Source organism: Mesoplodon bidens (genome assembly GCF_964165515.1).
Source record: "Mesoplodon bidens genome assembly, chromosome: 5".
Classification (NCBI taxonomy): Eukaryota; Metazoa; Chordata; class Mammalia; order Artiodactyla; family Ziphiidae; genus Mesoplodon; species Mesoplodon bidens.
Genome location: NC_138161.1, coordinates 6,669,468 through 6,697,182, shown reverse-complemented (window position 1 = coordinate 6,697,182; position 27,715 = coordinate 6,669,468). Strand labels below are relative to the sequence as shown.

At 42.9% G+C, this 27,715-nt stretch overlaps 1 protein-coding gene across 1 annotated transcript in view; it reads right to left on the bottom strand.

Moving 5' to 3' along the window:
* BRWD1 (bromodomain and WD repeat domain containing 1) overlaps positions 1 to 27,020 on the bottom strand; it is a 117,010-nt gene extending 89,990 nt beyond the window's left edge. The window contains exons 1-6 of the mRNA XM_081234920.1: positions 26,853 to 27,020; positions 26,693 to 26,751; positions 26,527 to 26,556; positions 26,285 to 26,344; positions 2,247 to 2,397; positions 79 to 177 (exon numbers count right to left, since the gene is read on the bottom strand). Of these exons, the coding sequence (XP_081091046.1) occupies positions 79 to 177; positions 2,247 to 2,397; positions 26,285 to 26,344; positions 26,527 to 26,556; positions 26,693 to 26,751; positions 26,853 to 26,901 (448 nt within the window). The 5' untranslated portion in view covers positions 26,902 to 27,020. The remainder of the gene's footprint in view (positions 1 to 78; positions 178 to 2,246; positions 2,398 to 26,284; positions 26,345 to 26,526; positions 26,557 to 26,692; positions 26,752 to 26,852) is intronic.
* Positions 27,021 to 27,715: the final 695 nt, after the last annotated feature.

Sequence of the window (27,715 nt, the reverse complement as noted above, 5' to 3'; positions counted from 1 at the left end):
GTTTTAATATAGCAGTTACAAAGATGGTCAAGAAATTAAAAAATGGTTTTGGGCCTCTGAAAAGTCAACCTCACTTACCAAGATTTGGTGGGGAACCATAATTCACCGGCATTTCAGGAGGTCTTCCTCTATGAAGAGCAGCAAAGGCAGAGCCCTTCCAAACTGTGTGCCTGCAGTCTTTAAAATGAATTTTAGATACACATAAAATCTTGAAAGTTAACCCCAAGAAAGATTTTATAGAATACTTACGTATATTGTAATAAACTGTTTATTCAAAGGTTTACCAACTAATATACTTTAACAGAAAAGCCCTAGAGGTTTATTAGACTATTTCTGAAGGAAAAAAAAAAATTTAAGACATCTCAGATACAACAACAACAACTAACATTTGTGTAGCACTTTACAATTTACAAAGTGCTTTCCACATACATTATCTCATTGAATCCTCACAACAACCCTGTGAGGTAGGTATCATTGCCAATTTACAAGTGAGGTAACTGAGGCTCAAAGGTTCCAGGACCTTTAAAGAGATCCACTGCAAATGATTAGTCAAGATGGACCATAAAACCAGATCTTTCAACTCCAAGTCCCACTCAATGCCAAACAGGTTTTTATTTTTCATTGCAGAATTATACCATACAATTATTCATGATAAAGGTCTTAATCACAACTGATCCAACTTTCCAAAACCAGAAATTTCTGTAAGGAAAATTTAATTTTTTTGGTTTATATGAAAATCCTGACTTAATTAACTTACTGAAATGTTACTGAGTTTTAAAACTAATGATGGCCAATATTACCATGATTTTAATCTCCTTAGAAAGTACTGACAAAATTAAATGGCTTTCCTCTTGTTTTAGGATCATACATAATCCTTTACAAAAGAGCATATGTAGGACCTTTGAGTCTGAACACTAATTCTCAAGTCCTACCCCTCTTAGCAAATATACTAAGAAAAACTGTCTACCCCCTCTATAGGAGATAGCAGCAGAACACAGATTATGCTGTGCTAGAAATGTGCTTCTTCACAACTGCAAGAGGAAGGTAAGAAAGGCATCATATAAACCCTCTACTGAGCCTCGGGTGCCCCAAACTAACAGGCATATCATGTGTTACATGAATGAATTCATCACCACTATCATTATCCAAGAGCAGTTACAAGGCAACCTCTTGTGTCACTAGTACAAAACAGAGAAATATGGTCCCTACCCTAGGACAGCTTGCTGAAGTTTCTTCTAAGGTCTGCCAGTTCTAAAGCAGTGCTCATCACAAAACGACATAGAGCTTGACACAAGTAAAGAAAACAGGAAAACAGGCTACCCAGGCAACTACTATGTAACAACCTAAAACAGAATAATTACAAGGTGAATAGGGACACAGAAAAAGGAAGAATATGAACAGTTTCCTGATTCAAGCCACAGCGTGGCATGACCACAGAGCACTGAGAAACAACTAAAGCTGACAAACCAGTCTGGCATTGGAACCAAGAGGAAGGGTTGTTCTTTCTCAGTTAAACTTTATACTGGTGGAGCATCTAAGAGGGAGCATCACATCAGCAACAGATCTTAAAAATAATCATGAGGGAGGAACTTGTCGTAGACTCAGGATCAGAAGAGCCAACATTCTTGCCCATTAGCAGTCAAGCCACGTTGTATACAAAGATCATATCACATACATATACTGAGTCTAAGTAATTTATACCAAGCTAACAGAAAAAGAACAGCAATTCCAAACATTTTGCTACCACATAATTTCGCAAAAAAATTAAACTGGTGAAAAAGAACCATGCATTTGTACATTTTTGGTGCTCATTTTCAAACTGCTACCGAATTTAGAAAATCATTTCCCCTTATAAAAGGGCTTCAGAATCTAAATATCAAATGAAATACTTCTAGCATTTGAAGAGTTTATTAGACACATACAATTACATTCAATGAAGTTATAAGTGAGCTACAAAATGGAAAAATAAGAACTCACATTGATAAAACCTCAAACACATCTCAGAATAAATTCAAGCTTTTAAGCTTAACATCTATACCTTTATCATTTTTTTTAAATGCAGAAGGACCCATTAAACACTGATGTAATAAGATTCAACGTCTAGGCTAAATGCAGAGAAGCTTATAGTCCACAGCATGGTTTTTAGTTACATATCACCTTTCTTCCACAATGCTTACATTACTTCACAATTATAATAATTATTAAGCTAATAATACAAAGCAGAACACTTCTTCAAATTAAGGTACCTTTTGCTGTACGTAGCAAAGACTGCCTTCCTGCACCAAGTAAAGACGTGACTCTTGAAATACTGGGGGGAATTTCTTTATCCAACATGGGACCGATGCGCTGGCAGATTTGCAACAGATGATCAGGAGCCACGTGCTTATTGGACAAGACCTGATGGGAGAGCAAGTTTCAAAAACAACCTGTTTTACAAGGGTTTCAAAACATAGTGAATACGTAGGGATAAGTCTGATAAAACACGGGAAAAACATGTACAAGGAAAACTACAGAACACTGCTGAGAGAAATTAAAGAACGAAATAAGCAGTAAATTAATCTATAGATTCAAAGCCATCCCAATCAAAATCCCAGTAGGCTTTTTTTGTAGAAATTGACAATTTTATTCTAAAATGTATATGCAAATGACTTAGAAAAGTCAAAGCAGCTTTGAAAAAGAACAAAGTTGAGGGCTAACAATACCTGATTTCAGGACTTGTTATATAAGAACAACTGATTTTTGGCAAAGGTACAAAAAAGAGATAATCTTTTCAACAAATGGTGCCAGAACAAGTGAATACCCATTTGCCAAAAAATAATTATAGTATTAACTTTAATCTATACATCACACAATAAATAAAAATTATCTCAAGACAGATCATAGACTTAAATGTATCATCTAAAACCATAAAATTTATAAAACAAAACATAGGAGAAACTCTTTATGACCTGATGTTACACAAAGATTTCTAAAATGACACCAAAAGCATAATCCACAAAAGAACAAATCGATAAAGTGTACTTCAGCAAAGCTAACAACTTCTGTTTTTTCAAAAGGTATTGTTAAGGGAATGAAAAGACAACCACAGACTGAAAGGAAATACTGGCAAAGGATACATCTGATAAAGGACTTGTATCCAGAATATATAAAGAACTATCAACACTATTTTAAAACACCTAATTTTTAAGAATGATTTGACTAGACACTTCACCAAAGAAGACATACAGATGGCAACCAGACACATGAAAAGATGCTCAACATCACGAGTAACTGATGAAACACAAATTAAAATCATAATAAGATATCACTACACACCTACTAGAATAGCTAAAATTAAAGACTGACCAGACCAAGGTCAGTAAGAATGTAGAGAAACTGCTGGTGGAAATGTAAAACAGAACAATCACTGTGGAAAACAATGGGGTAGCATTTTTAATAGTAACACATACATTACCATATTATCTAGCTATAATACTCCTAGGTGTTTACCCAAGAAAAGTGAAAGCACACATCCACATAAAGGTTTGTATGTGAATATTCTTGAACAGCTTTCTTTTTAACAGCCCCAAAGTGAACACAATCCAAATGTCCATTAACAGGTGAATGCCTACACACATTACTGTATGTCTGTACAAAGGAATACTATTCAGCAATAAAAAAATTTAATAACACACAACGACGTGGATCAATCTCAAAATAATTATGCTGAAAGAAACCAGAAAAAAGAGCACATGCTATATGATTTCATTTATATAAAACTCCAGAAAAGGCAAATTAATATATAGTTACAGAAAGCAGGTCACAAGTAACTGGGGGCTGGTAGATAAGCAGGAAGAATTATAAAGAAGAGGAAACTTTTGGGCGTAATAGGTATGTTCACTATCTTCACTGAGGTGTTGCATCACGGTACACGTAACACATCTAAATTTATCAACCTGAACACTTTATGTTCAGTTTATTATGTCAATTATACCTCAAAAAAAAAAATAAAAGAATACCAAAGGGACTTCCCTGGTAGCACAGTGGTTAAGAATCCGCCTGCCAGTGCAGGAGACATGGGTTGGAGCCCTGGTCCGGGAGGATCCCACATGCCACGGAGCAACTAAGCCCGTGCACCACAACTACTGAGCCTGTGCTCTAGAGCCCACGAGCCACAACTACTGAAGCCCGCGTGCCTAGAGCCCGTGCACTGCAACGAAGAGTAGCCCCCACTTGCCACAACTAGAGAAAGCCTGCACGCAGCAAGGAAGACCCAACACAGCCAAAAATAATTTTTAAAAAAAAAGAATACAAAAGATTGGAACTTCCCTGGTGGCACAGTGGTTAAGATCACACGCTCCCAATGCAGGGGGCCTGGGTTCGATCCCTGGTCAGGGAACTAGATCCCACATGCATGCTGCAACTAAGAGTTCACATGCCACAACTAAGGACCCCACGTGATGCAACTAAGGAGCCAGTGAGCCTCAACTAAGGAGCCAGCAAGCCGCAACTAGGAAGCCTGCAAGCCACAACTAAGGAGCCCGCCTGCCACAACTAAGGCCCAGCACAACCAAAACAAACAAACAAATAAATAAAAAGACTCAAGAACCTGCCATCAAAAAAAAAAAACGAATACAAGGGATACTGTGTAAGTTTAACTCATGAATACACCTAATGTTACCTGATATGAATGTACCTGGCATAAACTTTAATGCTTCAGCTCTAGGGTTTCTCAATCGTGATGCTACCAGCATTGCGGAAGTTCTGACAAAACATCACTGCATAGGACTGTCCCCACATTCAGGACACACAGTATCTCTGGCTCCCTTCCATTAATGCCAACAATATTCCCCACGCCATTCTGACACCAACAATGCCCCACACATTTTCAAACTCCCTGAGAAACACTGCTACAAAGAAAATTTGAAACCGAGTTCTAGATCTTACTTTTGGTTCTGAATCATGAATTCAAATGTAAAATAGAACTGGATTCAATATAAAGTTTTTGTTCGTAAGCCCTGGTGACATCTTCAACTTTCCAACCTGACTTATGTTTCCCACCATGACAGATATTCCAAGACAAAACTCAAAAGATATATCAAAGCTCAGATAGACCTCAAAAAAGTGTTTAATAGGGCTTCCCTGGTGGCGTAGTGGTTGAGCGTCCGCCTGCCGATGCGGGGGATGCGGGTTCGTGCCCCGGCCCGGGAAGATCCCACATGCCGTGGAGCGGCTGGATCCGTGAGCCATGGCCGCTGAGCCTGCGCGTCCGGAGCCTGTGCTCCGCAACGGGAGAGGCCACAACAGTGAGAGGCCCGCGTATCGCAAAAAAAAAAAAAAAAAAAGTGTTTAATATTAATTGGCACTCTGTGCTTCAAAAGTGTCAGTACGTAAAAGTCCAAAAACTGGTGTAAATAATTAGCTCATCATAAGAGTAGAGAGGAAGATAGGAGGAACTAGAAGTTAATTCCAACGGGATCAAGAAAATCACAGATCTAAGAACTTGTCAGTAATGCAAATCTGAAAACAAAAACCCAACTAAAGTAACTCTACTGACTGACCTAAACAACATAACTAAAAGGATTAAATATTTAAGAGAAAATGACTTTGGACAATGGCAACATGACTTCTGTAAGGTGGAAAATCATTCTAATAGTTTTCTTTCAGATTTCCACTATTCAGGTGGATAGAGAACTTTTAATTATATAACTGACTTTAAGTTTTGAGGTTACACAACCAACTCTATCTGAAAATGGAGACTTGTGGGGTTTTTTGCGGTACGCGGGCCTCTCCCGTTGCGGAGCACAGGCTCCGGATGCGCAGGCTCAGTGGCCATGGCTCACGGGCCTAGCCGCTCCGTGGCATGTGGGATCCTCCCGGACCGGGGCACGAACCCGTGTCCCCTGCATCGGCAGGCGGACTCTCAACCACTGCACTACCAGGGAAGCCCTGGAGACTTGTTTTTAAAGATCAACTGTAAAAGATATGGATAAAAAGAAATTCTCCAGATAAAAAAGGTATGGATAGAAAATTTTAAACAGATTGCTTCTCACTGCTAGATATTTCATCTCTTACATGATATGGAAGGAGGACTTTACAAACATGAAATAAAAGATCGCCAGTACTGAAAAAGCAATAAAACTGATCATTAAATTAAAAGAAAGCTTCGGGCTTCCCTGGTGGCACAGTGGTTGAGAGTCCGCATGCCGATGCAGGGGACACGGGTTCGTGCCCCAGTCTGGGAAGATCCCACATGCCGCAGAGCGGCTAGGCCCGTGAGACACGGCCGCTGAGCCGGCGCGTCCGGAGCCTGTGCTCCACAACGGGAGAGGCCACAACAGTGAGAGGCCCACGTACCACAAAAAAAAAAGACACATGCACCCCAATGTTCACTGCAGCACTATTTACAATAGCCAGGTCATGGAAGCAACCTAAATGTCCATCGACAGACAAAGAAGATGTGGTACATATATACAATGGAATATTACTCAGCCATAAAAAGGAACGAAACTGGGTCATTTGTAGAGACACGGATGAATCCAGAGACTGTCATACAGAGTGAAGTCAGAAAGAGAAAAATCAGTATCGTACATTAACACATATGTGTGGAACCTAGAAAAGTGGTACAGATGAACTGGTTTGCAGGGCAGAAGGTGACACACAGAAGTAGAGAACAAACATATGGACACCAAGGGGCGAAAGCGGCAGGGGGTGGGGGTGGCGGGATGAACTGGGCAATTGGGATTGACATGTATACACTGATGTGTATAAAATGGATGGCTAATAAGAACCTGCTGTATAAAAAAAATAAAATTCCAAAAAAAAAATAAATAATTGGAACGTTATGGGGGAAAGTAGCTTTTTCTGTAAAGTTTGGGATGCTATAATCTAATCAGGATCTAGAATGAATATTTAATATCTTTAATATGTACCTGTCTAATCTTTAGCTTTCCCTCAAATTATTTTAAGCTACACCTAGAATTCCTGCAACGGAAAACGTGTAAGTAAACTACCATGTCATAATTCCTGTAACAATGAAAAGTACAGTATAACAATGAAACATAAGAAGTGACAGAAAGCACTGCCGTTTATAAAAAAAAAAAAAAAAATTGGTGTCTTCCTTGCTTAAGAAATTCCCCCCAGCTTCTGATGAGACAGACGTTCTTCTTTATTTAAAAAGTGCAAGTTTAGGGACTTCCCTGCTGGTCCAGTGGTTAAGACTCCATGCTCCCAAGGCAGGGGGCCCAGGTTCAATCCCTGGTTGGGGAATTAGATACCACATGCATGCCACGACTAAGAGTCCACATGCCCCAACTAAAGATCCCACATGTCGCAACTCAGTCATGGCGCAGCCAAAATATAATTTTTTTAAATTTTTTAATAAATAAATAAATAAATAGTGCAAGTTTAGTAGTCAATGGCAGAATAGTCCTACATAAATAAGAGGAAAAAGGAGCTTAACAGTATATACAAAAGGACCTAGGCAGAGAAATGTTCTAGTGCTGGCATGAAGATCCTTCATTTAAAAGCATTTCAATGTATTTTAATTCAAAAAAGTTAACCAGTTTTAGCTTCCCAGAGCAGTGATTGCTTGCTTAGCCAACAGTGAAGTCAGCATTAAGAGCATTTTCCAGGCAAGCCTCACTTTACTGAGATGGTTGGTGGGTGACTTTGTTACAGACATTCAGATTGGTGGACATGCTTTTATGATTTGTAAGATTGCGCAGCACATGAAAATAGGCTTGCTGAATACTTCATTTGCTGCAAAGCAGTGGCTTAAGTAATAATAAAGATATGTAATGGTGTCTTACAAGTCTGTAGATGGAATCGATGCAGTGATCTAATGGTGTCATTAAAGAGCGTGTCTCTCTGCTTGGGCAGCCTTGACATTTTGGCTTTTTCCCCTCAGACTCTTAGTTTTTACGTTGCTGGATGGTTTTTGCAGCTCTTGCCATCATACCCTGGAAATGCTGGAAGGGAAGGATTCTTTCTTCCTGGGACTATTTTATTAGGGAGGAGAATTTTTACAGGAACGGTCCCCTGCCTCAGGAGATTTCTTCTCAGTTTCATTGCCCGGACACATCCTTAGTTAGCATTTCTGTGCAATCTATTAATATTTTCTTCCTCCCTTAGCAAAACAATGACCCCTGTTTCTAGACCATATAAGCTTTTCCAACGTACAAACTATTCAGGAGAAAAAAACCCTAAAACTTCTGATATTCTTTTTTTGTTTCTTTGGCCAACACGCAGCTTGTGAAATCTTAGTTCCCCAACCAGTGACCAAGCCCGGGCCCCAGCAGTGGAATCACCGAGTCCTAACCACTGGACCACCAGGTACTCCCATAAGGTTTCTGATGCACGTGACGGGGAGTTCTCCTGCTGTTTCTAGAACCACCATCAGATCACCTGAAAAGAATAAAACGCAGAATGCAAAATTCTCAGGGACTTTACACATAAATCACCTGACTTCTGGAAAGAAAACACTCATCTTGAGATTTCTGTTGTACCAAATCAAAATGACAGACTTTTCTGAGCAGAATGATCATAATGTGCAAAGACTAATTAAAGTACGGATCCTATATGGCAGGGGTCCCCAACCCCCAGGCCGAGGACCGTTAGCGGGCCACAGAGCAGGAGGTGAGCAGCGGGCGAGTGACCGAAGCTTCACCTGCTGCTCCACATCGCTTGCATGACCGCCTGAACCATCTCCCCCTGCCCCGTGGAAAAACTGCCTTCCGTGAAACTGGTCCCTGGTGCCAAAAGGTTGGGGACCTCTGCATATGGAACTTAATGAAGACACAAATATTCCCAAAGAAGTTAAACTTCATTTTTTAAAAATACTGTTTAACAAGATGTATTAAAACAGAAGAGACAGGCACACTTTTTTTTTTTTTTTTGGTGCCACGCATCTTGTGGGATCTTAGTTTCCTGACCAGGGATAGAACCTATACCTCCTGCAGTGGAAGCACAGAGTCCTAACCAGTGAATCACCAGGGAATTCCCAAAACAGGCACTTTAAAATGCATGAATTTTACACATGTACAGCCAACAGAAGATATGAAATAATAAATGTTCTTGGTCAAAAAACAACTTCAGCCACATGTACATAGTAAAGACCATAGATTTCAACATCAATGTAAAACATCTCCTAGCCAGACTCAGTTATTTCACCCAGAAGTCTGTCCTATTCCAAATGACCAAAAGAAATAAAACCTATTCATTTTAGCTATGTCTTTAAAACAAATTCATAAAGTGCAACACAAACATAAATCAGGAGTTTACAAAGAATCAAATAAAAGAAATGTACTTGGTGGAGAGTCAAAGGTTCAGGTGCTGAGCCCTGAAATGTCTAAAATACTTAAGTAAATGCAATTAGATAATTCAGAACAGAAATATTATTTCCCAAATACAAGGCCAGAAAGCACACATGGCTACACAGCTATTGACTAAGGTACAGTTCAAAACCAATTCCTTACTAATTCCCTAACACCTTGAAGCACAACACAATGTATTTAATGACCACCTTCTTTTTTGACCTACATAGCTGATTATATATTATAAAAATTCAATCAACTTACCTCAACATAATAAAGGCCATATATGACAAACCCACAGCCAACATCATTCTCAATGGTGAAAAACTGAAACCATTTCCTCTAAGATCAGGAACAAGACAAGGTTGCCCACTCTCCCCACTATTATTCAACATAGCTTTGGAAGTTTTAGCCACAGCAATCAGAGAAGAAATAGAAATAAAAGGAATCCAAATCGGAAAAGAAGTAAAGCTGTCATTATTGGCAGATGACAGGATACTATACATAGAGACTCCTAAAGATGTTACCAGAAAACTACCAGAGCTTAAACAACGAATTTGGTAAAGTAGAAAGATACAAAATTTAATGCACAGAAATCTCTTGCATCCCTATACACTAATGATGAAAAATCTGAAAGAGAAATTAAGGAAACACTCCCATTTACCACTGCAACAAAAAGAATAAAATACCTAGGAATAAACCTACCTAAGGAGACAAAAGACCTATATGCAGAAAACTATAAGACACTGATGAAAGAAATTAAAGATGATACAAATAGATGGAGAGATCTACCATGTTCTTGGATTGGAAGGATCAACATTATGAAAATGACTATACTACCCAAAGCAATCTACAGATTCAATGCAATTCCTATCAAATCGCCTTTGGCATTTTTCACAGAACTAGAACAAAAAATTTCACAATTTGTATGGAAACACAAAAGACCCTGAATAGCCAAAGCAATCTTGAGAAAGAACAATGGAGCTGGAGGAATCAGGCTCCCTGACTTCAGACTATACTAAAAAGCTACAGTAATCAAGACAGTATGGTACTGGCACAAAAACAGAAATATAGGTCAATGGAACAGGATAGAAAGCCCAGAGATAAACCCACGCACATATGGTCACCTTATTTTTGATAAAGGAGGCAAGAATATACAATGGAGAAAAGACAGCCTCTTCAATAAGTGGTGCTGGGAAAACTGGACAGCTACATGTAAAAGAATGAAAATTAGAACACTCCCTAACACCATACACAAAAATAAACTCAGAATGGATTAAAGACCTAAATGTAAGGCTAGACACTATAAAACTCTTAGAGGAAAACATAGGCAGAACACTCTACGACATAAATCACAGCAAGATCCTTTTTGACCCACCCCTGAGAGAAATGGAAATAAAAACAAAAATAAACAAATGGGACCTAATGAAATTTAAAAGCTTTTGCACAGCAAAGAAAAACATAAACAAGATGAAGAGACAACCCTCAGAATGGCAGAAAATATTTGCAAATGAAGCAACTGACAAAGGATTAATCTCCAAAATTTACAAGCAGCTCATGCAGCTCAATATCAAAAAAACAAACAACGCAATCCAAAAATGGGCAGAAGACCTAAATATACATTTCTCCAAAGAAGATATACAGAGTGCCAACAAACACATGAAAGGATGCTCAACATTACTAATCATTAGAGAAAGGCAAATCAAAACTACAATGAGGTAACACCTCACACCAGTCAGAATGGCGATCATCAAGAAATCTACAAACAGGAAACGCTGAAGAGAGTGTGGAGAAAAGGGAACCCTCTTGCAGTGTTGGTGGGAATGTAAATTGATACAGCCACTATGGAGAACAGTATGGAATTTCCTTAAAAAAACAAAAATAGAACTACCATACGACCCAGGAATCCCGCTACTGGGCATATACCCTAAGAAAACCATAATTCAAAAACAGTCATGTAGCACAATGTTCACTGCAGCACTGTTTACAATAGCCAGGGCATGGAAGCAACCTAAGTGTCCATCGACAGATGAATGGATAAAGAAGATGTGGCACATACATACAATGGAATATTACTCAGCCATAAAAAGAAACGAATTTGAGTTATTTGTAGTGAGGTGAATGGACCTAGAGTCTGTCATACAGAGTGAAGTCAGAAAGAGAGAAACAAATACCATATGTTAACACATATATATGGAATCTAAAAAAACAAATAGTTCTGAAGAACGTGGGGGCAGGACAGGAACAAAGACGCAGACCCAGAGAATGGACTTGAGGACACGGGGAAGGGGAAGGGGAAGGGTAAGCTGGGATGAAGTGAGAGAGTGGCATAGACATATATACACTACCAAATGTAAAATAGATAGCTAGTGGGAAACAGCACAGGGAGATCAGCTCTGTGCTTTGTGACCACCTAGAGGGGTGGGATAGGGAGGGTGGGAGGGACACGCAAGAGGGAGGGGATATGGGGATGTATGTATATGTATAGCTGATTCACTTTGTTATAAAGCAGAAACTAACACACCACTGTAAAGCAATTACACTCCAATAAAGACGTTAAAAAAAAAAGTTCAATCATAAAAATAGTACAGAATGTCACAAGAACAGAAAAAGTCCATAGAGCAAAGTCAGAAAGAACTTAGAAAATGATAATGATTGCATTCTCTGCAGAGAAAGAAGATGACTCAGATGTTACCTGCAAACTGACTGACAATCTGGAAAAGGCTAGATCCATATATCATACCAACCAAATGCTAAAATAAACTCTACATAAAAACATTTAAAAAGAAATTATGGGCTTCCCTGGTGGTGCAGCGGTTAAGAATTCACCTGCCAATGCAGGGGACATGGGTTCAAGCCCTGGTCCGGAAAGATCCCGCATGCCGTGGAGTAACTAAGCACGTGCACCACAACTACTGAGCCTGTGCTCTAGAGCCCACGAGCCACAACTACTGAGCCTGCGAGCCACAACTACTGAGCCTGTGAGCTACAACTACTGAAGCCTATAAGCCTAGAGCCCGTGCTCCGCAACAAGAGAAGCCACCACAATGAGAAGCCCGCGCACTGCAAGGAACAGAAGCCCCCGCTCGCCACAACTAGAAGCCCACGCACAGCGACAAAGACCCAACACAGCCAAAGATAAGTAAATAAAATAAATATATTTTAAAAAAATAAAACGATAAAAATAAAAATAAAAAATTATAAATGGCCTAGGAAAAATATAAATGAGTAAATACATAATATTGCCTTTACAATTTTCTAGTACAGAAAGTATGGTTTAAGAACAACCATAGGGCTTCCCTGGTGGCGCAGTGGTTGAGAGTCCGCCTGCCGATGCAGGGGACACGGGTTCGTGCCCCTATCCTGGAAGATCCCACATGCCGCGGAGCGGCTGGGCCCGCGAGCCATGGCCGCGGAGCCTGTGTGTCCGGAGCCTGTGCTCCGCAACGGGAGAGGCCACAGCAGTGAGAGGCCCGCGTACAGCAAAAAAAAAAAAAAAAAAAAAGAACAACCATAAAAGCAAAATATAGATTAAGACATGTAAAAAGTTAAAAATCTTAAACCTCTAAAAATAAAACCTCCAAAGAAAACTAAAAAGCAACCTGCAAACTGGAAAAAGGAATTTAGAATATGTGACAGACTAGAAAATAACCTAACATATGGAGAATTCTTGCAAAACAATAAGACAGCAGGAGAAAAGCAGGTAAAAGATATAAAAAGGCAGTTCAGAAAAGATGAATTATCAACTGCCAATAAACGTACTTCCCTAAGAAAATAGTCCTGGTGCTTCCCTGGTGACGCAGTGGTTAAGAATCCACCTGCCAATGCAGGGGGCATGGGTTTGATCTCTAGTCTGGGAAGATCCCACATGCCATGGAGCAGCTAAGCCCATGCACCACAACTACTGAGCCCACGAGCCACAACTACTGAAGCCCACACACTCTAGGGCCCATGTGCCACAACTACTGAAGCCCGCGAGGCTAGAGCCCATGCTCCATGACAAGAGAACCACCGCAATGAGAAGCCTTGCACACCACAACCAAGAGTAGCCCCCGCTCGCCACAACGAGAGAAAGCCCGCGTGCAGCAATGAAGGTCCAATGCAGCCAAAACAAAAAAAAAGTGAGAATTTATTTTAAAAAGATGTGCTATAAAAAAAAACTTTGAGGCCTATCTATTTAAAAAACAAAAAGTATGTGCTATAACGCTTTTGAGTTCCTATGTGCAGTTTTCTTCACATGGAGCTTACCTACTCCATGACTACATTTCCCAGTGATTCACTATTGTGTAAGTACACATTTGGTTCAGAAATAAGTTTTTATTTCTCCCATTTCTTGTTTTATCAAGATTTTGTTGTTGTTGTTCAGTGTGAATTAAAACACCATCATTTGAATATACATAATTCAAAAAAATGCCATTTCCCCATTTCCACATAAAAAAGGAAAGATAATAAACAATCATTGAAAAATTCTATTTTGTAGGTTCCTAATGAAATGGACTAAGGAGCTTTAAGAAAAAAAAAAAGGGATGTATAACTTCCATGTATCGCATGACCATTCGGTGCTAAACACTGCCCTAACTGCCCTACAAATGAAGTACACTTCTTAAAGAAATTTTAAGAAATCAAAGATCAGACAAAACACTATTTAATAACCAAACTGTTAATGACCAGTTCTCAGTAAAAAAAATATACTAAGCATTAAACATTAATTATTTTGATAAATACTGAGAGCCTACTATGTGCCAAGAAATATAATTAGTTGTACCTACAAATAACTACAGGTTGTATGTCCCACATAAATTTTTTTTTTTTTTTAATTATGTTTGGCTGCGTTGGGTCTTCGTTGCTGTGTGCGGGCTTTCTCTAACTGGGGCGAGCGGGGGCTACTCTACGTTGCGGTGTGTGGGCTTCTCATTGCAGTGGCTTCTCTTGTCGCGGAGCATGGGCTCTAGGCGTGGGGGGCTCAGCAGTTGTGGCTCACGGGCTCCAGAGTGCAGGCTCAGTAGTTGTGGCGCATGGCCTTAGCTGCTCGGCAGCATATGGGCTTTTCCCAGACGAGGGCTCAAACCTGTGTCCCCTGCATCAGCAGGTGGATTCTTAACCACTGTGCTACCAGGGAATTCCTGTCCCACATAATTTTTAAAAGTCAAAAGTAATCATTTATCTATTCCAACTATTTCGAAGGAGATAATGCCAAGAAAAACCACTACTCTCACCTTAAAAATAAGAACAAGCTGGATTATCTACCCCCTTCACAGGGCTAAGGAAACAAATCTAAATTAACTGTACCCCAGAAACGGATGAGCCCTTCTGTGAACAGAAAAAACACTCACAGCTGCTTTCATCCATAGCAAACAGGCAGGAAGAACTGACACAGACATAAGGAAAAAGGAAACAAACTTTTAAAGAGCCACCTGTGGGCTGAGGACTGATTAGAACACTGAGGAGCCTCCTCAGAGTGAGTTGCACCCATGCCGATTCCCTTCCACAGGCCTTCACCAACTGCACAGGGCCAAAAACTGGATGCAGAGCACGTGGCTAAGGACAGGACACCAGGTGGAACTGGAGAGCAGAGAGAACTCTTCATGAACCACAACACAGACAACTGGACTATAAAATAGTGCAAGATCTTACAAATTTGGAAAGCTGGCAACTCAGCAATAAAGTACAGACCTCTCAAGAATCTCACTGGTGGGACCTCCCTGGTGGTCCAGTGGTAAAGAATCCACCTTAAAATGCAGGGGACACAGGTTCGATCCCTGGTTAGGGAACTAAGATCCCACATGCTGCAGGGCAATTAAGCCCACACACCAAAACTACTGAACTCGCACACCTCAACTAGAGAGCCCACACGCCACAACTACAGAGCCCACGTGCCACAACTAGCGAAGAGAAAACCCGCACGCCACAGCTAGAGAGAAGCCCGTGCGCCGCAAAGATCCCACATGCCTCAACGAATATCCCGCATGCCATCAACTAAGATCCAACGCAGCCAAAATTAAATGTAATCAATTAATTATTTAATTTTTAAAAAAAGAATCTCACTGGTGCCCAAATTCCAAACTCTGCTGTAAGAGTCTCAATCCCACCCTCAAAACACGTGAAGCCAGTTATGAAGTGAATGCAACTAAAGCTGCACCAAAGGCCAGAGATGATCAGCTACAAATCAGATTGACCCAACCCCAGAAACTAACAGCTTTGAGAGACGAAAAAATGCACATCCTTTACTGAGACTAACTACACTACTCTTCTAACACAAAAAGGCCCAGTATACTTCAAAAGATGATGAGACAGGGCTTCCCTGGTGGTGCAGTGGTTGACAGTCCGCCTGCCGATGCAGGGGACACGGGTTCGTGCCCCGGTCCGGGAAGATCCCACATGCCGCGGAGTGGCTGGGCCCGTGAGCCATGGCCGCTGAGCCTGCGTGTCCGGAGCCTGTGCTCCGCAACGGGAGAGGCCACAACAGTGAGAGGCCCGCCTACCACCAAAAAAAAAAAAAAAATGATGATGAGACATACAACAAAGCAAAATACGAGACCCAGGGTCAAGAGAGGGAGTGGCGAAAAGAAGCAGACCCAGAGATGGCCCAGATGTTGGAAAATGCTCACCCATTATCTCTTCAAAATACGTATTCTGCCCTATTCTTCTATGCTTTCCATATGGGACTTTAATTATACAGTGAACTACTCGATATACTACAGAGTCAAGAAGCTCAGAGAACCCCAAGCAAAGTAAGTGCCAAGAAATCTACCTAGGCACACGTCGTAGGCAGCTTCTGACATGGACCCCAACATTCCCACCTTCTGGTACTCAGACCTGTGAACTCCCCTCCCCTTGAGTAAGTTACTTCTAACCAACAGAACACACTAACATTGAGTAACACGTCCATCATTAGGTTACAAAAGACTGACTTCCGTCTTGCCTGCAGACTATTGCCTTCATCTTTCGATGAGGCACGCTGCTGTGTTGGAGAGATCAATGTGGCAAGGATCTGAGAGCAGCCAAGAGCCAACTCGGAACTGAGGCTCTCAGTCTAACAATCCGCTCCAGGAACTGAAGCCAGCCAAAAATGATGTGAACTTGGAAGCAGATCCTTCCACAGTCAAGCTTTCCGTTGAAACCCCAGCTCTGGCCAACACTTTGATTGCAGCCTTGAGAGAGACTGAGACAGAGGACTCAGCTCAGCTGTGCCTGGACTCCTGACTTAAATAGAGACAATAATAAATCTGTGAGACTTGCCTGGCAGTCCAGTGGTTAAGACTCTGCTCTTACAATGCAGGGGGCACGGGTTCAATCCCTGGTCGGGGAACCTAAGATCTCACATGCTGTGTGGCGCAGCCAAGTAAAAATAATTACTTAATTAATCTGTGTTGTTTTAAGTCACTAAATTTAGGATAATTTTTTATGTAGTGATAGATAACGACTACGGTATATCATAGTAAAACTTTTGAAAATTAAAGACAAAATGAAAATCTTAAAAAGCAACCAGAGGAAAAAACATTATCTTGAAAGACGCAATAGTAAGACTGCTGGCTTTACAATATTAATGTGCTGAAAGAGAAAAACACCAGAACCAACCAACCAACCAGAATTTCACAGCTTAAAAAAAAAAAAAATCTGGGGGGTTTCCCTGGTGGCACAGTGGTTAAGAACCCGCCTGCCAAAGCAGGAGACACCGGTTCGAGCCCTGGCCCGGGAAGATCCCACATGCCACGGAGCAACTAAGCCCATGCACCACAACTACTGAGCCTGCGCTCTAGAGCCTGCGAACCACAAAGACTGAGCCCACGTGCCACGACTACTGAAGCCTGCGTGCCTAGAGCCCGTGCTCCACAACAAGAGAAGCCACCACAATGAGAAGTCCGCACACTGCAAGGAAGAGTAGCCCCCCCCTCGCCACAACTAGAGAAAGCCCACGCGCAACAACGAAGACCCAACACAGCCCAAAAAAACCAACCAAATTAATTAATTAATTTTAAAAAAAATCTGGGCTTCTGTGGTGGCACAGTGGTTAAGAATGTGTCTGCCAATGCAGGGGACACAGGTTCGAGTCCTGGTCTAGGAGGATCTCACATGTCGCAGAGCAACTAAGCCCGTGCACCACAACTACTGAGCCTGCGCACCACAACTACTGAAGCCTGTGCACCTAGAGCCCATGCTCTGCAACGAGAAGCCACCACAATGAGAAGTCTGCACACCACAACCAAGAGTGGCCCCCAATCGCCACAACTAGAGAAAGCCAGCGCGCAGCAACAAACACCCAACACAGCCAAAAATAAATGAAATGAATTTTTAAAAACTATTTTTTTAATAATAATGAGTAAAAATTATTAAACAATGAAAAGAAACTTTAAAAATAAAGTCAAGGGACTTCCCTGATGGTCCGGTGGTAAAGAACCTGCCTTCCAACGCAGGGGAGGCGGGTTCGATCCCTGGTCAGGGAACTAAGATCCCACACGCTGCAAGGCAACTAAGCCCACACGCCACAACCATTGAGCTCGTGCACCTCAATGAGAGAGGCCGCATGCCGCAAACTACACAGCCCACATGCCCTGGAGCCCATGAGCCACAACTAGAGAGAGAAAACCCACACGCCACAACTACAAAGAAGCCTGAGCACTGCAACAAAGAGATCGCACGCCACTATGAAAGATCTCACATGCCGCAACTAAGACCAGACACAGCCAAAAAATAAGAAAATAAATAAATCAAAAAAATAAATGTTTTTTTAAAAATAAAGTCAAAACAAAGAAGTTTTCAAACCAAAAAAAAAGAAAGAAAGAAAAAGGAAAAATGAAGTCACTGCCAACCACCTTTCATTAAAAGAAATACCAAAATAAGTTGTGGAGACTGAAGAAAAAATAATCACATATAAGAGGCATGCAAATACAGGAAGGAATTAAAAATATCAGGAAAGGTATGCAGGTGGATAAGCCAATGAAAATTGACTTTAAAACAACTACAGGGACTTCCCTGGTGGTCCAGTGGTTAAGACTCCGCGCTCCCAATGCAGGGTATGCAGGTATGATCCCTGGTCAGGGAATTAAGATCCTGCATGCTGTGCAGTATGGCCAAATAAAATAAAATAAAATAAAATAAAACAACTACGATAACATCTGGAAAAATTTATAACATATGTAAAAGTAAAATATGATAATAGCCCAAAGGACAAGAGGGTGACAATTAATAGTTTTAACTCCATTTATATGAGAAGTGGTTAAAGTACCTAAAGTAAATGGTAATGCATATTATAATCTCTAGGGTAACCACTAAAACAATTAAAAGATATATTATGGAAAAGCAATAAAAAAAATAAGAGTAACAGCTGGTTAATCCAAAAGAAAGTAAGAGGAAAAACAAATGGGACATATATAAAACAGATACTTGGTAGGTCTAACACAATCATGTTTAAGTAATTATATTAAATACAAATGGTTTAAACACTCCAACTAAAAGACTGAATAAAACTACATGCTGCTTCAGGAGACACACTTTAAAAATGAGACCACAGGAATACCAAAAGTAAAAGGATAAAAACAAACATACTATGCCATCACTAACCAAACGAAAGCTGGGCTGGCTACAATAACACGAGGCAATGTTAGATTTTAAGGCAAGAAGTATGAAGAGGGAGTATTTCCTAATTTTTAAAAAAAGGGTCAGGGCTTCCCTGGTGGTGCAGCGGTTAAGAATCCGCCTACCAGTGAAGGGGACATGGGTTCGAGCCCTGGTCCAGGAAGATCCCACATGCCGCGGAGCAACTAAGCCCGTGCATCACAACTACAGAGCCTGCGCTCTAGAGCCCGCGAGCCATAACTACTGAAGCCCGCGTGCCTAGAGCCTGTGCTCCACAACAAGAGAAGCCACCGCAATGAGAAGCCCACACACCGCAACGAAGAGTAGCCCCCACTCACCACAACTAGAGAACACCTGTGTGCAACAAAGACCCAATGCAGCCAAAAATAAACAAAAATAATATAAATAAATTTTAAAATAAATAAATTTTAAAATAATAATAATTAAAAAAATAAGGGTCAAATTCTGGAAAAGGTGAAACTATGGAGACAGCAAAAACATCAGTGGGAGGGAAGAAGGGAGGAAGGGAGGGATATTTAGGCAGAGCACAGAGGATTTTTAGGGCTGTAAAAATCTAAGGATTTAGACAATTTGAAAGGAAAAACGTCACATGACCTTTGTCCTTTAGAGCAGCGGTCCCCAACCTTCGTTGCACCAGGGACCAGTTTTGTGGAAGACAATTTTTCCGCAGATGGGGGCGGTGGTGGGGGTGGGGGAGGTGATGGTTCAAGCATAATGCAAGTGATGGGGAGCAATGGGGAGGGGCAGATGAAGCTTCTATCGCTTGCCTGCCACTCACCTCCTGCTGTGCGGCCCAGGTCCTAACTGGCCTCAGACAGGTACCAGTCTGCAGCACAGGGGTTAGAGACCCCTGCTTTAGAGGAAAATAACTGTTATGATTTGATGAGCCTATGAAAACAAAGTAACTAATAACTATTCTCTTTTAAAGTAGCACAGTCAAGGGACTTCCCTGGTGGTCCACTGGTTAAGAATCCGCCTTCCAAGGCAGGGGATGCGGGTTCCACCCGTCGTTGGAGAATAAAGATCCCACATGCCATGGGGCAACTAAGGCCGTGCAAACTGCTGAGCCTGTGCGCCACAACTAGAGAGTCTGTGCGCCACAACTAAGACCCGATGCAGCCAAAAAATTAAATAAATAAATAACTAATAAAGTACCAGAGTCAAGGCTAAGTGACTCAGATAGCGACACCACTACCGTTATTCAAGACTAAGGTATAGAGACTGCCGTTCCCCTTCCTACTCTGTGGTCATCCATGAGGGTGAATACCAGGTATCATTCATACAAGTGTTAGAGCTCATAGAGACTGTATTTTGTTATTTCATAAGACCCTACAAATATAAATTAGGTGAAAGGGAAGTCTAACAATATTATGCCTTACCGTCCTATCAACATTGTTACTAATAAACACTGCAAAATCATTTATTTCCGGGCTTCCCTGGTGGCGCAGTGGTTGAGAGTCCACCTGCCGATGCAGGGGACACAGGTTCGTGCCCCGGTCTGGGAAGATCCCACATGCCGCCGAGCGGCTGGGCCCGTGAGCCATGGCCACTGAGCCTGCGCATCCGGAGCCTGTGCTCCGCAACGGGAGAGGCCACAACAGTGAGAGGCCCGTGTATTGCAAAAAAAAATAAAATAAAATAAAATAATTTATTTCCATATAAGGTTCACAACAACACTTTGATACAATTATTATTACCCTTGTCTTGCAAATCGAGGAACTGAGGTAGAGATTAAATAATCTGCCTTAGAATATCTAGTAAATAATGCTAAAAAGTCAGGATTACAGCCTAGCCACCTGGCACCAAAACCCAAATTTCTAATTTAATACTGCTCTATTGCTAGACTGTAACTTATCATCACACTACCATGATCATTAAGTGTTCCCAAGTGTTGTCAATGAAATGCCTGTAGAATGACAGATCTCTATAGTCAAGTACAAAGAAAATACAGAATCCCTACAAAGAGGAAAGAAATAAGCTGCACTCAGGATGAAGGGTCTTTAGAAGCCCACGATGAAAATAAAACGGTAACATGACTAAGGGCAATACAGGTGGGGAATACAGAGTTTTATTTATTTATTTATTTTTGGCTGTGCATTACAGCATACGGGATTTTAGTTCCCCAACCAGGGATCGACCCCATGCCCCCTGCAGTGGAAGTGGGAATTTTTAACCACTGGACCGCCAGGGAAGTCCCAGGAGTTCTTTTGTTTTACATGGGTAAATAAGTAGCCTTGCTATTTTTTAAAAAAGGCTCAATTTGAGACTACAGTAGAGTCTATGTGGCAGTGCACCCGAATTTCAAGTCCTGAGTCATAATCTTCAATCATAACCTGAGTCCTTAATCCAGTAGGGAGCTCAAGATGGTAATACCACTCTCCCCTTGGTTTGGACAGTGAATTCATAAACCAAGGAAGGTTGACAAATAAGTAGAGATGAAGAAGTATGGATACACTTGTGCAAGTTATAGTTATTCTGATATAGTAACAAGTTTTGTAATAACGCAACTATTTTTAATGTTTGTAAGAGTAAAAAAGAATAATTTACTACAATAAATTTAAAATACATTTATGGGACTCCTCTGGTGGTCCAGTGGTTAAGAATCCACCTTCCAGGCTTCCCTGGTGGTGCAGTGGTTGCGAGTCCGCCTGCCGATGCGGGGGACACAGGTTCGTGCCCCGGTCCGGGAAGATCCCACATGCCGCGGGCGGCTGGGCCCATGAGCCATGGCCGCTGAGCCTGGGCGTCCGGAGCCCGTGCTCCGCAACGGGAGAGGCCGCAACAGTGAGAGGCCCGCATAATGCAAAAAAAGAAAAAGAAAAAAGAATCCACCTTCCAATGCAGGGGACAAGGGTTCGATACCTGATGGGGGAACTAAGATTCCACATGGAGTGGGGCAACTAAGCCCACACACCACAACTACTGGGTCCACGAGCTCTGGAGCCCATGCGCCACAATGAGAGATCCCGTATGCTGCAACTAAGACCTGATGCAGCCAAATAAATAAATAAATAAATATTTTGAAAATAAAAATAAATAAAATAGGACTTCCCGGGTGGCACAGTGGTTAAGAATCCACCTGCCAATGCAGGGGACACGGGTTCGAACCCTGGTCCGGGAATATCCCACATGCCGCAGAGCGATTAAGCCCATGTGGCACAACTAGTGAGCCCAAATGCCACAACTACTGAAGCCCACACGCCTAGAGCCCGTGCTCCACAACAAGGGTAGCCACCACAATGAGAAGCACTCATACCACAAAGAAGAGTAGCCCCCGCTTGCCATAACTAGAGAAAGCCCGCATGCAGCAACAAAGACCCAAGGCAACCAAAAATTAATTAATTAAGATGAATTTATAATAAATAAATAAAATAAAATAAAAATATACTGGGAATTCCCTGGTGGTCCAGTAGTTAGGACTCTGCACTTCCAATGCAGGGGGCACAGGTGCGATCCCTTGTTGGGGAACAAAGATCCCGCGTGCTGCATGGAGCGGGCAAAAATATAAACAAACAAACAAACAAACAAACAAACTTACAACAGTTAAATTCTTAGAAAGATTATGCTTAGATCTTATGTTTGCCATCTTGAGGCATCTATAGATTAAAATCATCATCTATTTGTATATATAGTGTGGAAACCCCCAAGGAAATTTAATTAACAATATTGTTGGTGTTAAATACTTTAAGATTAAATTCTTGTGACAAATTAAACACTAATCAAAATGTAAAAACAAATATACTTGTTTCTATATATGTTACTAGACTTCTAAAATTTGTAAATGAACGTAAAAGTTTAAAAAATATGACCACTTACAATTCTAATAAACCAGATACTGATTTCAGTACAAATAACTCTGAAGACTTTTCCTCACACAAAAGGCCTCCTCAAACATTATTTAAAATATATATATATATATCAAGGGACTTCCCTGGTGGCACAGTGGTTAAGAATCTGCCTGCCAATGCAAGGGACACGAGCCCTGGTCCAGGAAGATCCCACATGCCGCGGAGCATCTAAGCCCATGTGCCACCACTACTGAGTCTGCGCTCTAGAGCCCGTGAGCCACAACTACTGAGCCTGCGTGTTGCAACTACTGAAGCCCACGCGCCTGGAGCCCGTGCTCCACACCAAGAGAAGCCACCGCAATGCTCACCACAACCAGAGAAAGCCCACGCACAGCGACGAAGACCGGACGCAGCCAAAAATAAATAAATGATGACTTAATGACAATAAATCCCCCAATGATAGGCTACACTATAAGAATCTTCTGATTTTTTTTTTCTGGTTAAGAGATTGCCTACAAAAACTGATCTATCATGTTACTCAATCACAAAGTATATCAAACCACTTTCCTTTCACAAACCTAGTCCTTCCCAATTCCCACGCCCAGTTCTACACTTCTATTTCATTCTTCCCCTTTCTTCACCACTTATAAATCATAAAAATTCCAATTAAATTCACAGGCCCAACTGCTAATGCAGGGTTAGGTACTGAGAGATAACTAGTCTCAATTCTCCTGAGAAGTATCAAAAACATTCTTACATCCAAAGTACAGGCTGGAATAACAGCATGGTCACAAGTCTAAGATAAACTATAGCTTTGTAAACAGTGATATGGGAATCACCTGAAAGGCTTTAAAAAATGGTGATGTCCAACCCCACCACAAAGATTCTGATTTAGCTGGTCTGGGGCATAGCCTGGGCATCCAGATTTTATAAAGCTCCCAGGTGGTTCTGATCCAAGAATGCGAACTACTGAGAAAAAGGAATAAACTAAACAAAGTAAAGAAACAAACAACATTATAAGAAACAATCAGACAAAACCAATATGTGAAACATTCTACAGAATAACTCAGTCTCTTCAGTAAATCAACAGCACGGGGAAAAAAACTATGCAAGATAAAAAGAGATTTAATTTTGGCCCAATGCATGGAACTTGTCTGAAGCCCAATTCAAGCCAAATATAAAAAAATAAATAAGTATAGCAAATTGGGGGACTTCCCCAAGGGGCCAATGGTGACGCCTCAGTGCTTCCACTGCAGGGGGCGCAGGTTCAATTCCTGGTCAGGGAAGTTCCACATGCCACAGGGTGAGGCCAAAAGAAAAAAAAAATTGCTAATGAATTTGTTTATGATATATGCAGATTCATTACATTATTCTCATTTGTGCATATTTGAACACTTCTTAAAAAATTTTTTTTTAAAAAGGAGACTTTGTTGGAGAACTAGAAGCTACTCACACCCTTGACAAAAGGATAATTCTCTATACAGGAAACTCATTCTCTACCATTTAGTGCTGGAAGAGGAGGAGGCAGGAAGGCAAAGGAGGAAGAGGATACCCATCAGACAATCATCCAGACAATGAAAAGATATATGTCTCAGCCACATCATAGGGATGTATCACAAAGAGAGATTCTGAATAATTTAAAGCAGAATTTTAAGTTTTAAGCAATTCTACCAGCAAAAGCCAAAAGATATACAAATCTATTTTTAAAGAAACTTCTCCAGTAGTTATAGCATTACGCTTATTTCAAAATGTAAGCAATTTTCACTTCAGCAGTCATGTCAGTGATGCTTTTCTGGAGGGGGAGGTGGGAGAGGGTTGGATTGGGAGTTTGGAATTAGCAGTGCAAACTGGTATATATAGAATGAATAAACAACAAGGTCCTACTGTAGAGCACGGGAACTATATATGATAAACCATGATGCAAAATATGAAAAAGAAGGTATATATATATGTATAACTGAATCACTTTGCTGTACAGCAATAATTAACATATTGTAATTCAACTATACTTCAATAAAAAATAAATTTAAAAAATAATGCTTTTCTGCTTCCCTGACAACACTGTTTTCACCTAACAACAGGAGTAAAACAATAAAACGGAGCAGTCCTTTAAACATTTCCTTAAGTCTCAAAATGTCAAACTCAAGAAAACATAAAAACTGCCATGATACAGAACCTTTAGAGCTCACGTGCTTGAAAATATTCACTTTTAAGTGTTTGCTTCAAAAAACTCTAGGAAGGCAAATATTAAAACTGACAATTGAAATAGAATCTTTTGTTACATTCAACCAACTTTAACTGTTAAAACTTACGTGTTCAGTATCTACGAAAACAGAAACAGACTCATAGACAGAGAACAGACTTGAGGTTGCCACGGGGGAGGGGGAAGTGGGGGAGGGAAGGACCGGGAGCTTGGGGTCAGCAGATGCCAACTATTATATAGAGGATGGATACACAACAAGGTACTACTGTAGAGCACAGGGAACTAGATTCAATATCCTGTGACAAACCATAATGGAAAGAAATGTGAAAAAGAATGTATATATAACTGAATCACTTTGCTGTATAGCAGAAATTACCGCAACACTGTAAATCAACTATACTTCAATTAAGTTTTTAAAAAGATACTTAACTGTTCACATACAGATAACAAATCCCCCTATTTCTGTTCTTTTGTATAATTCAACAATGGTGATCATATTCTACCAACTTCTGCTTGCAGGTATTAGAACTGTGGTAAAAAATCATTCAGGAGCTCTTTTTTTTTCCCCCAGTTGTTTTGTGCATACAAGATGCTGACTATGACCTGGCAACTAAAGAAATCCTTTGTCCTAATATACAAATTGGAAAAATATTTTCCTGAAAAATGTTTTATTTCACTAAGGACAAAACGAGTGAATCAAACCAAATCATATACTGTGAGAGCAACTAAAAAAGACGACAAAATACAATGGAAAGAGAACTGTAATCTATGTTAAATGGTGCTCCAGAAAGAGAAACTGCGTATTTAGAGCCTATATTAAGTTACATACACCAAACAGCAACGTAAAAATTCACCACATTAAGTTTCCTAAGGCATTCAACAAGTGTAGCACAGTTTACAGCGGCACAAGTATTGGAGGAGCGGCACAGTCTCACAGCAGCCAAGATTTTTTATTACTCTGCTGGGGGGAAAAAGAGGAACATTTCTCCACCTTTCAGACACCGATGCTTCTATTCCTAGGAACAAGTGGTTGGAGAAGATGGGCGGGGCAAAAGGAGGAAGACCAATCACAGGTCGAGTTACAAGTCGGGTTCAGGAGAAACACGGATGAGAGCAGCTCGCTGAATGGCTGGCACGCCCCCGGCTCTCACCAGAGGCACCGCACCTGGGGACCCACCCCGCCACCTCGCCCCCCGGAGCCGTTTTCTACCCAAACAAACCCGGCCACCCCAAAGGAAAATACTACCTACAGGAGGGAGTCCCGTCGTCCCGGTGACGCCCGGGCCGCCCTCCCGCCCCCTTCGAGCGCCGCTCGGTCACTTCGCCCCTCCAGCAGGAGCCCCGAAAAGGGGGCGGGGGGCGGGCGCTAGGAAACACCGGGATGGAAATGTCAAAACTCTCACCAATTCCTCGTAGCTCCTGTTGTGCTCGTTGCCCTCCCAATCCAACCTCTTCGGCAGCAACTGCAAAGACCCGAGACGCACACGAGTGACCACCGCGCGGGGCCGGGCAGGGGGCGGGCGGCGGGGCGGGGGGCGGCGGGACGGGGGACGGGGGACATGGGAACCGGGCGAGCGGCCCCCGGGCAGGGCCGGCAGGGGACGCAGGGAACGCGGCGGGCCGGGCGCCGCCGCGCAGCACAGACCTGGTACTGCTCCAGCTCCTGCACCAGCACCTGCAGCCGAAGAGACGCGCAGTTAGGGGGGCGGGGGCCGCACCCCGGTCCTCCAGGCGCCCTCCTCCCGCGACCCCAGGCGGCGGCGGGGCCGCGACCCCCGGAGCGCGGCCGCCGCCCGCGGGCCCGCACTCACCTGGGCGGCTCTCCGACACGGGCCGGCCGATAGGTACCGGGCGATAAGGAAGTACAGCTCTGCGGGGAGACGGGGAGACGGGGAGTCGGGTCAGGAGCGGGCGCGGCGGCGGGGAGGGGGCCGCGGCCGGGGCGGGGGCGCCGCGGGCGACGCGTCTTACCCGACTCGATGAGGGGCACCGGGCGTCGGGCGGGCGAGGACTCCGCCATGGCCGGGCGCGGAGCCGGGGCGGGAGCGGGTGAACGAAGCGTGTAGGCCGCGCCGGGGCCTGACCGGGCCGGCGTCTCTCTACCTCAGGCGCGCCGCCGCCGCCGCCGCTGCCGCCGCCATGCCGTGCGCGCCGCCAGCGTCGACGCCTCCGCGAAGTAGTGCCCCTGAGGGAGAGAAAGTAGTTCCTCCGTGGGGGGCCGCCGGCGCCACCGGACGAATGGCGGTCGGGCCGCGGCCGGAAGTGCGCGCCTCGCCTCCCTCTCCTCCGCTTCAGGGGGCGCAGGGAGGAGACTATATGCGCCAGGGGCCGAGCCCCGGGGGAGGCGGGGCGTGGGGGAGGGGAGCGCGCGTGGCCGGGATCCCTGCGCGCGGTGAGAAGGCACCCGGCCATTGTGAGGCGGCGGCCCGACTGCGCGGAGGGGAGGGCGGCCGGGGCGGAGGTCGGGTGGGGGTCGTGGGTGGGGGGACGGGAGAGGGACAGGTCTCCGCTTCTCCGGTCAGAGCGGACCCCCCTCGACGCGGAACCTGGGGGGCCCAGGGCGCGCGGCGGGTGCAGCGGGGTCGCCAGCTTTGGGCTCTCGGAAAGGACCTCACGGACGGTCATCTGGGACCAGTGTGTTTGCCCCCCACGGAAGAGCGCTTGCTTCGAGGACGCTAAACCCTTACAACTGAGAATCGTGTCGCCCGCAAAGAGAAGGCCGGCCGAGAAGCTTTCCCCCGGGAGGGGAGGAGGGATGTGGGGAAGTCACAGGATGGGGGTGGGGACCGGGGGGCCGCGGGCACTGAGCCTTTGTGGCTCGGAGGGCACAAAAA